The 11,857-nt window shown below is 59.8% G+C and overlaps 1 protein-coding gene across 1 annotated transcript; it reads right to left on the reverse strand.

Annotated features, from left to right (window-relative positions):
• Window positions 1-1,225: 1,225 nt before the first annotated feature.
• DNASE1L2 (deoxyribonuclease 1 like 2) lies at window positions 1,226-10,361 on the reverse strand. The gene is made up of 19 exons (XM_026859205.1): window positions 10,250-10,361; window positions 9,522-9,669; window positions 8,815-8,903; window positions 8,565-8,648; window positions 8,309-8,424; window positions 7,379-7,491; window positions 6,943-7,100; window positions 6,769-6,865; window positions 6,458-6,502; window positions 5,948-5,994; window positions 5,099-5,146; window positions 4,500-4,662; window positions 4,116-4,204; window positions 3,021-3,104; window positions 2,821-2,921; window positions 2,634-2,746; window positions 2,230-2,384; window positions 2,009-2,105; window positions 1,226-1,276 (listed from the first exon to the last, which is right to left on the reverse strand). Exons 2-19 carry the CDS (start codon window positions 9,666-9,668, stop codon window positions 1,226-1,228), a joined length of 1,797 nt encoding a protein of 598 aa, XP_026715006.1. The 5' UTR covers window position 9,669; window positions 10,250-10,361.
• Between the last annotated feature and the right edge of the window lie 1,496 nt (window positions 10,362-11,857).

The raw sequence follows: 11,857 nt of genomic DNA on the forward strand, positions 1-11,857 counted from the left end.
TGTGTGTGTGCGCTGTGTGTGTGCGCTGTGTGTGTGCGCTGTGTGTGCGCTGTGTGTGTGCGCTGTGTGTGTGCGCTGTGTGTGTGCGCTGTGTGTGTGCGCTGTGTGTGCGCTGTGTGTGTGCGCTGCCGCCGCCTCCCCGCCCGCCTCCAGCCGGGACACCCCAGGCCCGGCCCCCGGGACCGGGACACAGCGCCGGCCCGGCGGAGGCCGAAACAAAGAGCTGCGCTCCAGTCAGCACCGAGTAGAACTGTTCAGCGGAGATTCTTTATTCGCAGCGCTGGGCAGCACTGGGGATCGCTCCACCCCAAGTGCCTAACAAAACACTGACTAGTAGACACAAAAAGGACATACATGGATTAGATTTCTGAGAAAAGGCAGTCTTATGCTAATGAGTCTTAGAATTTATTTACATAGTCTGAGCATGCGTGGGAAAAACAGAGTGAGGGTCTTCTCCCCTCCTTAGGGGTCCCCACAGCCTTTCTCACATTTCCGTTAGAGTTACTTCATCCGTCCTTCAGCTCCCGATTGCTCCGAGGAGTTGAGTTTAGACCGGCTTTCAGTCACCTTATCTTGACACTGGCGTCTTCTTAGGCTCTTGTTTTCTTTAGGTTCCTGCTATTAGGGATGTACTCGGGGAGTTTTTTTCAGACTGTCCAAGCTCTGTCTTATCTTTATTAGGCAAGGAGTTAAAGGTTTCAAAACATCTTACAAGTGGTTAACTGGGTAACGACTACAGAGGGTAGTCAGGAAAAAGTATAAATGAAATTATCTATGTGACAGTGAAATACAGGAAAAAATAAAAGCTAGTAAAATACCAGCGATGTCTAACGTTAAAACTAAATGTCTTGTATTACAGGTCCCTGCACATTAGCAATTTCAGGTACACTTGTAGCAGCTTCCCTTCAAGGCCGCTACTGGTGGCGGGCCAGGGGCCTGTGGACTCCGAGCCCCCCGGCAGCAGGAGCCCGGGGTGCCCTGCAGGACACAGCTGGGGGCTGTGGGGTGTCGAGGGTGACAGCCCCCAGCCCCAAGGGACCCCAGGGGGGGACATGGGCTCCCCTCAGCTGCCCCCCCCCGCCCCCAGCTCACTGCCGGGCCTGCCCTGAGGCCGGCTAACTGATTGCTGAGCCCTGCCCCGGCCGCCTCGCGGCCCCTTGACGTCTTCATGGCGGGTGGTGGTGGGAGCTGGAGCTGGATCATGGTCTGTGGCTGCAGGAGGAGCTCAAGCCATCAGCTTCACCTCAACCGGGTAGTGGTCGCTGACTGCCAGGGCCTGGAGCAGGGTCAGAGGTGGGGAGATGTAACGCAGGAGTTTGGCAAGCCTCTTGCCCCTCACCATGCTGGTGGGGCCAGCAGGGTGGCTGTGATTGCCCTGCCAGAACCTTCTGTCTGCTGGAGGGGTACGCGATATCCCCAGTCCTGAGACACTTAACACACAAGGCTCCAGTTTTGGCACCTCTCCTGGAGAGATGTCCAGGCACTGGCAGGGGGACACCTGCCCTCCGAGACCCCCGTGTCTCGCTTGGGAACTCTGTGCCAGCTCTGGGTGGTTGAAGATTGGCTTGGATTGCCCCTTGCCCTGGAGTCCTGCCTGCTCCTGCCCATGAAAGGCCACAAAAAACCCCATGCATCTCATCTCCTCCCCATGGGGACAGGCAATGTCCCCAAATCCCCCCTCCTATTCCCACCAATGGGTCCCTTGTCATCCCGAGCTCCCCGTTAGCTGGCTCCAGGCGGTCATGTCCCCAGAGGGGTGCTTGCCTTATGCAGGGGCTGTGCGGGCATCCCAGTAGGGGTGCTGGTCCAGGGCACATGTACTGCGGCTGGAGCCAGCTCAGGCTGCTGCTGGAGCTGCTTTAACTCCATTTTTGAACTGATACTTAAATGCAGCAGCTATGTGGCTGCACTGGGCTGCCTAATACCAAACAGACGTTGGCAGCCCCTCAGCTGGTGCTGCCCAGGGCAGATCAGCTGTTTGAGCCCTGGGTTTGCGAGCCTGGCTCACCTCCTCCTGCTCCAGATGGAAAGCATCCTGGAAATTGTAGATGGCAGCTGAATTTGGCACGATGCTTCTCTTCAGTTTGGCTCCGCACACCACAATCCTGCCAGGGAGATGCAAGTGATGGGTCCCACTCTTGTCCCTGTGCTTGGCCACTGGTGGTGAGGGACGGGCAGGGGGGCCCCAGGGTGCCGGGGAGGGGACCGTGGTGCCGTGGCAGCGCTCACCTGTCATAGGCACAGTCTGACTTCCCCACGGTGGTGTCGGCGCTGTCAGGGAGCAGCCACTTGAAGATGTCGCTGGTGCGCAGGCGGATGGACAACCAGTCGCTCCGCTGGACATAGGTGCAGTCAGCGTTGAAGTCCCCCAGGAACATGATGTTCTGCGGGTGGGGAGATGGTGGGGCTCGTGGTGGCTGGGGAACGGGGCTGCCCCCAACACCAGCCCACTCGTGGGGGTCAGCCCAGGGTGCCAGGGCATCCCTCATGGCAGGGGATGGGGCAGGAGTGGGGTCTCCATCCCACCACCCCTGACACCAACCACGCTTGAAGCGGGGACCCAGTGTGGGTTGAACAATCCCCGAGGCTCGACACCCACCCTCGGTACCACCCCCAGTGCTGGTGGCACTCACATCGGTCCCCCACTTGCTGACGATGTCCAAGTAGACGTCATAGAGCGCATCAATCTCGGTGACGGCGTCATGCGGAGCTGAGTGCAGTGGCACCAGCACAAACTCCTCCACCTCTGTCAGAGAAGAGGGACATCAGCCCCACAGCCACCCCATGCCACTGCCCAGAGCCATTTGTCCCCCCACTTACTGGTGTGGGGCACTGAGACCCTCAGGATGAACGGCGCCCGGCTGAAGACGTCCTCGGGGTCCTCGTATTGGTAGGTGTCCACCACAGACACAGTGTCTGTCCTGTGGGACCAAAGGAAAGGTGACCCTGGGGCTTGGCACGGCCCATGCAGCCCCTCCATGGTGCCATGGGACAGGCAGCAGTGTGCCCAGACCCATTACCTGTAGATGAAGAGGTACATCTCCTTGTAGTTGTCCCGTCCCAGGGGGCCACTGATCTCATAGTCGTACAGGGAAGAGGACATGCTGTAGAGATGCAAAGGCAGGACAGTGACATGGCTGGCACTGTCCTGGGGTGTCCCTAGCAAGGCCAGGGGCTGGCACCAGTCAGTCCTGTTCTGCTGTCCCCATGGGCCACTGTGGCCCAGCCATTGGGTGACATGAGGTGTACTGGCTCTGAGCCACCCCACTGTCCCCACCACCCGGGGCTGGCTCCTCGGGCACGGCTGGCCACAGGCAGGATGCAGGGCGGCTCCTGTCACCCCTTACTCTACAGGGACGCTCTCCACCTTCATTTGTGGCAAAGCTAAATTAGGTTAATGAGCAGCCCCGGGGCCCCGTGTCCGCGTCACCCTCCCTGCCCCAGCTGCTTTGTGGCCGTGCTGGAGGGGACACCAAAGGGGCAAGGACACGGGCTGGGCATACCTGCTCAGAAGCACTCACCACCTTTCAACAAGGCAGCAGCAGCCTCTGCCTGGCCCCAGCCCGTGCCCCCACCCAAAATGGGCTCAGCACCCAGCCGGCGGAGGGGCTGCTGCTCTGCTGTGGCCAGTTTTAGACCACCCCAGCAGCCACTTTTCCTTCTGGGGGGCCTGACCTGCTTACTTCAGAGCATCATCTGCCGCTGGGTCCATCTCAACATCCCCTGGCACTCACAGGGTCTTAGGATGCAGGGGGCTGCATGCCCCTGCCCCCTTCATCCTCTGTCTCACCTCTGCCCTGTCCTGTTGGATTTTGGAGATGGAGCTTGCCAGAGCTGTAGTTCCTTTCCATCCTGTGAGCTCCAGGTGGATTGCAGCTTTCAGAGGAGTTCTGTGCCATTTGTATCCCCCTTCTCCTTCCCGGATTACTCCCTGTGGCTTTTTCAGTGCCTGTTCAAAGCTCGAGCCTCAACACTTTTCTCTTATTCCCCTTTCCAAAACAAAACCTCTGATGATGGACAACTATTTTTGTCTCTTCACTGGTCAGACAGCTTGGCTTTCCCTGCTAATGCTGTCATCTCAACCTAGGTGCTCTCAGCCCCAGCTCCGCTCGTACCTGTTGAGCTGCTCCATGAGCTGGGTGACGGCACTGAGGTCGGAGTCACGCACTTCCTGCACCAGCACCACGTCGTAGCGGCTCAGAATCTGCAAGGCCGAGAGGGATGGCAATGGGAAGAGGAGCCTGCCACCAGCTCAGGGCCATGGTCCCCCACCCATCTTCTGGCCAGGCACCTTGACACAGTGCTGGGTGCAGCACCACGGGGACACACAAGTCCCTCAGTGCCGGGGCAGATATTCCCACGGAGGGCTCAAAGGGACCATGGGGTGTGCCCAGGGCATCCCCAGCACTGGGATACCATCCCATCCATGGCCATATCCCCTCCTGTCCCTGGCACAGGAAACACACAGCCCATCCCCTTGTGGCACCAGCTGCACTCACCCTGACAATGATGCCCGCCACTTCCTCGTTGGACATCTTGGTGTCACCGAACGCCTGGATGTTGAAGGCACCAACGCGCAGCGTGGCGGTAGCTGGGCACAGGAAAGCCACAGCCAGCAGAGACAGTGCCAGCACCACGGTCCCCATCCTGCCAGGAGGGATGCTGAACCGCAGGGATGCAGTAATGGGAGCCAAACTTGGAAAACTGCTTTGGATTTGGGGATGGAGAAAAAAAAAGCCCCAGGTAAATCCTTCCTAAGTGCCATGGTGGGCACTGCCCGGAGCAGCCCGTGGAGCTGGCGCAGGCTGTCAGCTAGTTTGCCAATCCCAGCGGAAACTAAGCCCTATCCCGTCGCGGTGAATCCGCCCAGTATCGCCTCTATCAGCCCCCGGGATCACCCAGCTCCACTCCCTACCGGGATGTCTCCATCGTCTGCCAGCCCCAGCCACTGCTGTCGGCACCCAGCTCCACATCCTTAAACTTGATTGCAGCCCCCACTGTTGGGGTGAGGGAGCGAGTCCTCATCCCAGCTCATCTTAGCTCATCTCAGACCCTCCCAGTTCACAGCTGAAGGTGCTGAGCCCAGATCTGTCCTTACCTTGGTGAGTGCGCAGCACCTCTGCCCTCCCAGCAGCAGGATGGACGGCTTTATTCCCAGTGGAGGTGCCGGCAAAGCAGGATGAGTAGGACACCCCCGTGGGGTTTTTGGCGCGGCTTTGGGCTCCTTCCTACATTGGGAAACCGAAAACCCACGGGGCGACAGGGTGGGGCCAGCATAGCTGCCCCTGTGCTGACGCAGCAAAGGGTGGCTGGGGAGGCACGGCAGTGCTGGGGCATCCCAGCAGGGCTGGGTGGGCGCACGGGACTTGGAGTGCAGCAACCAGGGTGGTCCCCTGGGTCGCAGTGTGGGGCATGGCAGCCAGACAGGTGGTGAAGGGCGATGGCCTTAATGTGAGTGATTCAGATGGTGTAATTAGAGGGGAGAGAAGGAAATGGCGGGGTGTCTGGGTCAGGCAGGCTGAGCACTGCCAGCCTCGGCAAGAGGGGGCAGCTGCAAACCCCCAGCAGCGGCCCTGATGGTCACCCGGAACAGCCCCACTGGTGACCCAAAGCAGCCCCACTGGTGACCCAAAGTAGCTCCAGTGGAGCCAGCATCCCGCGCACCATCATGCGGCATCACCCCAGCACATGGGATCCTCCTGGCAGAGGGAGCGGGTGGCTCTGCTGGGGGTGCCAGCAGCGGGGTGGGTGGGAAGGCGATGGCTGCTCATGCTGGGGCTTGCCAGGCTCTCGCGTGCGCTGTCGAGTTTTGCATCCTCACACCGAGTCATGGGATGAGTGTGGTGTCCCTCGGTGCTGTGTTGCCACCGAAACCTCCCCGGGAGGCACCAAATCCCCGGGGAACTGACTCATGGCCACTGCCTCCCCCCACCCTCACCATCAGCACCTCGTCAGCTGCCCCCCAGCCAGAGAGGCTCCAGCAGGATGCAGCCCCTAAGCCAGCAGAAGATCCTGTGATCTGACAGAGGGGCTAAGTCCTGCTCAAAGTATCCCAGGCCTTTCCTGGTGTCCTTCTGCCACTGGCAGCTCGGAAGGGAGCAGGACTTGCTGCCCTGTGGGTCCGGGGTCTCTCAATGGTGGGAGGGGACACCCTGCCCCAGGGACCTCCCTGGCTCCAGCCCCAGTGGGGTTGCCCCTGGCAGGGGGACGCGGGACTCAGGGGGGACTGCTGGAGGGGGCTGAAGCTACTCTCCCTCCAGAGCTGCAAGAGCTGGAAGAAGCTCATTTTTTAATAGAAGCAGAGAGAATCCCACTCCCATAAGACCCTGAAGAGCGGCTCCTTGCAGAGACATTGGGCAGCTTGGCTGGCACTGATGATGCGTGGGCTTCCATGGGGGATGCAGGTACATGCCGGGGTGTCCTGGTAGCTGCCGGCGTGGGGAGAGGCTCAGCGGGCTTTCAGGGTCACCTCCACTGGGAAATGGTCGCTGACGGCCAAAGCCTGGGTGTGGTGGGAAAGCAGAGAGGTGGCTGAGCTTGTCTGAACCCACCTTTGCTATCATGGCCAGCTGGGACCCCAATGCTCCACTCCAACCCCAAAATTTGGGGTGTACCCCAAAACACTCAGGGGGCTGAATCGGTGCAGGGGTCGGGGTCAGACCACCCTTGGGTGCACCCTGGGGAACAGGGAGCCACCGCAATTTCCAGGAAGCGTGGTGGGTGGGATCCCAGTGCTGGCAGGCTCGTGTGCCCTGGCCCCTCACTCACATCCTTGCTCTGGAGGTGGAAAGTCTTCTGGAAGTTGTTGACTGTGGCAGAGCCAGGCTTGATATCTCGGCGCAGCATGGTGCCGCAGGCAACAATGCTGCCGGGGCATCATGGGGGTGTTAGTGCCCGCTAGTGCCCACCGTGCCAGCCCCGCTCCCCCACTGTGGCACGCACCGATCGTAGGCACAATCGGTGGTGTCAGCGACAGTGGTATCGGCGCTGTCGGGGATGAGCCACTCGCAGGCGTTGAAGGAGCGCAGGCGGATGGACGGCCACTGGGTGCTGGTCACATAGGAGCAGTCGGCGTTGAAGTCGCCCAGGAAGAGGATGTTCTGCGGGGCAGTGCACTGTGTCCCTGCCCACAGACCTTATGGGGCAGCAAGAAACCCCCCTGGGGTCCCCCAACACAGGGGGACAAGCCTCCAGTAATAGCAGTGGAGCCACCCAGCACCTCCCTGCCCGGACATTGCCAGAGTGGTACCTGTTCTGATGGGTATGAGAGGTCTCCTGGGGACACATTCATCCCAGAACGGCTACTGGGATGTGTGGTGGCCATTCCCCAGCCCTTCAGCTGCCCCAAGGAGGAGCTGAGCTCCCCACTGCTGCTTACGTTAGTGGCCCACTTGTTGACGACGTCAGCGTAGACGTCATAGAGTGCATCGATCTCGTGCGCCGCACTGCTGGGCTCGGCATGCAGGGGCACCATCACGAACTCCTCCACCTCTGCCAGACAGGTGATCATCAGCCCCTGGCTCGGGTGCAGCACCTGGGAAAGGAGTGGGAACCCGAGGGGACCACCCCAGGCCAAGCCCCAGCTATCAGTTGAGAAAAGCTGCTGAAGGGAAAGGGTGCATTGGATTTTTGTGGTCTGCCTGTCCTCCGGGCCAGTACTTCCAGTGGGGAGCTGCATCCCTCCATATGTGGTTTGTGGTTTGCTGCTTGTTTCCCATCAGTTTTCCAAGCCACCATGGTTGGAGAGAGATAGGAGAGTGTGTGTGCCCTGGGGAGGTTCCTGGGAGTTGGAAAAGATGGCACAGAGTAGGAGATGGCACAAGGTGGGAAATGGGACATGATGGAAGCTGGCATGTGATGGGAGGTGGCACATGATGGGAGATAGTACATGAGGGGATATAGCACATGATGGAAGATGGCATCCAACTGAAGGAAGCAGATGGTGAGGTATGGCACAAGATGAGAGGTAGCGGGTGATGGTGTGTGGGACACAAAGGGAAACAGCTGGAGACATGAGATGGCATGCAACAGGAGAGAACTCATGGTGGGAGATGACAGGCAATGGGGAGGTGATGGCAGGTGGTAGGAGATGGCACATGGTGGAAAATAGCAGGCAGTGCTGGCCATGGTGAGCAGGTACCCAGGACCCCGGGCACACATGGGTGGGAGAAGGCCCCACAGCAGTGAAGGACCCTGGTGGAGCCCCTGAGCTGGGTGCAACCCCGGGCAGGCACAGCTTCAGGCTCAGCCCTATGCAGAGCGGACCCTGTGCCAGGTCTGGACAGCCCCCAACGCTGGCTTTGCTCACGTGTGGTGGGCGAGGAGAACTTCACAATGAAGGGCTCCCTGCTGAAGGTGTCAGTCCCACAAGACTCACAGCCGTCGTCGTAGTAGTAGCTTTCCAGCACGGAGACCATGTCTGACCTGAGGGAAGAGAGCAGGGCAGCCCCCAGCACTGCTCTCACTGCAGCCAGGGTCCCCAAAGGTACCCACCACCCTCTGAGGACTGCTGGGGGGGACAGCGGGTGGCAGGGGGAATGCTGGGCCCTGGCAGCCTCCCTTACCTGTAGATGAAGAGATACTGCTCCTTGTAGCTGGTCCGACCCAGGGGAATGCTGTCCAAAAATCTGTATGGGTGTGGGGACACTCTGGAAGCAAGATGTGGAGAGCGTGAGAGGAGGCTCCTGGTGCACCCCAGCACCCATCAGGCTCTCTCCGGCCAAGCCAGAGGTGCCCAGCACAGTGAGATGCCAGTTGAGATCTGTCCCAGCACTCCATTTGCAGGCACCCCCAGCCCTGTACCATTGGGGTCACCTATTGAGCTGGTCCACAAGCTTCTTCACAGCACTCAGATCGGCATCCCGGACCTCCTGCACCAAGGTGATGTCGTACCCTGACAGGATCTGAGGGAACAGGCTCAGAGCTGCTTGCCCCTGGCAACAGCTGCTTGTGGAGGCATCCATGTGTGCCTGGGCTGGGCTGTGAAGGCTCCTAGGCTGGCAAGGGGGGGGGGCAGCAGGGGACCCGAGAGCCCAGGGAAAGTGTCCTCTGCCTTGAAAGGACCCTGGGGTGACACATTGCCCTCTAACACCCATCTGTCTGCCACCCACCACCCCAGCAGCTCCTCACTCACAGGCTCCTCAGAGTGAGGAACCGGGGCAGCACTGAGCATCACCCACCCTTGGCTGGGCACTGGCAAGAGCGGAGATGGCCCAAGGTTGGAGGTGGTGATGGGGGAAGAGCAGATGGGTGGGTGAGTGGAGGCATGGACAGACAGATGGAGGTGTGGATAGATGGAGTCATGGGTAGATAGATGGACGCGCGGATGCGTGGATGGGTGCATGGATGGAGGCATGTATGAATGGAGGCATAGATGGATGCATGGACTGATGGATGGGTGGATGCACGGAGGGACACATGGATGGACGTATGCCCGCAGAAAGCTTGTGTCCCACTGCCCCAAGCTGGCTGCATCCCAGAGACCAGAGTGGCCAGGACTGCTCCTCTCCCCCAGCACTCACAGAGACGATGATGTCTGCAATAGTGTGGTTGGACATCTTGCTATCCCCAAATGCCTTGATGTTGAAGGCGCTGATCTTCAGCGTGGTGGCCACGTGCAGCAGGAGAGCTGCGACGAGCAGCGACAGCACTAGCTTTGAGGCCACCATCCTGCATGCAGAGGGGCAGGGATGGGGATGGGCTCAGCCCCCCTGGCTGGGAGGGGAATTTGGCACAGGCAGTGAAGGTGACCAAGGTTTTTCCATTGGCCATACTGCTTTCACTGGAAGGCGTCCATTTTGCAGTGAACCACCAGGACCCAGGGATGGTGCATTCCCATCCAGCCATCCAGCTCCTGCCTCATGCAGGACCTCATCCTATCCGAACCTCCTGGAGGGAGGCCAGACTGCTTGCAAGGCTGGAGCGGATAATTCGCTGGCAAAGGAGCAAATGCCATTTCATGGTGACGCAGAGCAGTCACTTCCTCGTTCACTGTGCTCAGCCCAGACACCTCTCCAGGCCCGGGATGGGTGGCAGCGGCTGGGGACACCAAGATCACTTGGCTTGTGCCTCTCCCACCCATCCCTGGGTCTGCACCAGAGGCCCAAAAGACCCTACAGCAGCTGTGCTGGGACAGACCAAGGCATGGATCCCCCCCGACACCCCTCCCCATCTCCTTCCCTGCCTGGAACATCCTCACCTGGGGTATCCTGCCCCCCACCCCCCAGCACTGCCCCTGCCCCATCCTCACCCAGGCTGGAGTCCCCCAGTGACCCCCTGCTGAGGCAGCACGGCAGCTCCCACCCACGGAGGAAGGCATTTAGGAACTATTTCCCATGGCGCTCAGCTCCCTGGGGTAATATTTCACCAGCGGATGGGGATCTGAGCCCTGCCCAAGCCCAGGTGACCCGAGAGCCTGGCTGTGCTGGGAGGCCTCGTAAGATGTGCAGAGAAGACCAACAAATACTCCAGTTTTTGACACACCCAAAGCCTGACCCAAGTAAGGGTTTGCTGCCCCTAGGACTGTTTTTTCTTCAGTGGTAGCTGCTCTAGTTAAATCGTCACCTTCCCCCACTTGCATCCTTGCTACGGCTGCAAATGTAATGCTGCAGTCCCTCCAGCTGGTAACACAGCAATTTGGTAACGCCACGATTTAGTAAAGCTACAATTTGGTCATGCTAAAAATTGCCCAAAGCCCCACAAATCCTCCCCGCTCCAGGGAGGACAGCAGCCTCCTCAGCCACCCAGGCAGAGGCACTTACAGAGGATTGTATCCACCCCGGGTGATACTCATGAGCTGTGCCCAGGCTCAGCCCCAGCAGAGCATCTTGGAAAAATTAAGCCGGGCTGGAGAAGGTGACATTAGAGAGGGGAGCTCCTGGGGTGCGGGAGGAGAAGGGATCGGGACATACCTTCTGTGTCGTCCAAGGTCTCTGGAAGGTGAAGGAGCTGCACCTGCATTTATGGGGAGGGACATGCTCACCTTGCCAAGTGGTTGCCCAGTCAAGGAGCATGCGAGGCCACAGGCTCCATATGGCATTTTTCACGGAAATAAAGGTCTGCTCAGTGACAAAAACAACCCTTTCAACCAGTGCCAATACCTTCCACCACGGGTAAGGCTGAAAACGTGCCTGTATTGATAAAAACGCCAACAGATCTGCGAGGTGTAAACTAATCCCAGAGACCACTCATGGGGAATGGCAGCTTGCCAGTATGGGACATAGGCAGTTCTCACTCATCATTAGCTACAATTTCTCTTAAAAAGTCTTTATTTCACCGACATCAACCATTCCCATTCACCATCCCACATTTTCAACAAGCTGGTTTCAGAAGAGCAAGCCACAACCGGCGGGAGCCTGGCGCTGGGGTCTGAGTGTAGCCAGTGCACCCCAGTACAGACCCACCAGCTCTGGCCTTCGGGTGTGGAGCCACCAAAAATGGTGGGTGGGTCCCTGCCATGGTGCAGGAGGCCACTCGGGGCAGGGCCTGACCCGGGGGGGGCCCGTGATGTGCTGGGGAGTGGCAGCTGTCCACCTCCCGCATGCTCCTGCAGCTCTGCCCCAGTGGCCTTGGCTAATGTCCCGGCACTCCCCGGCCTCCAAAGGCACCTGCTGTGATTCCCGGGAGGGCCCTGCCAGCCCCCCCCTCCCGCAGGGCCAAGCACCCCCCAGAACCTCGCCAGGGCCTGCACCCTGCTCCTCGCAGGGGGATCAGAGCTGAGCCAAGGCTTCCCAAGCTGAGCTGCAGCTCCCCAGGTCAGCCCCAGGGCCAGGCCCCCTTCAGGCCAAGGCCCCCCCCAGGGGCCAGCCCCAGGGCCAGGCCCCCGCCCCGGGCCAAAATCCCCTCAGGGCTGGACACC

This window comes from Athene cunicularia (genome assembly GCF_003259725.1).
Source record: "Athene cunicularia isolate RWA chromosome 14 unlocalized genomic scaffold, athCun1 chr14_part1, whole genome shotgun sequence".
NCBI classification, from domain to species: domain Eukaryota; kingdom Metazoa; phylum Chordata; class Aves; order Strigiformes; family Strigidae; genus Athene; species Athene cunicularia.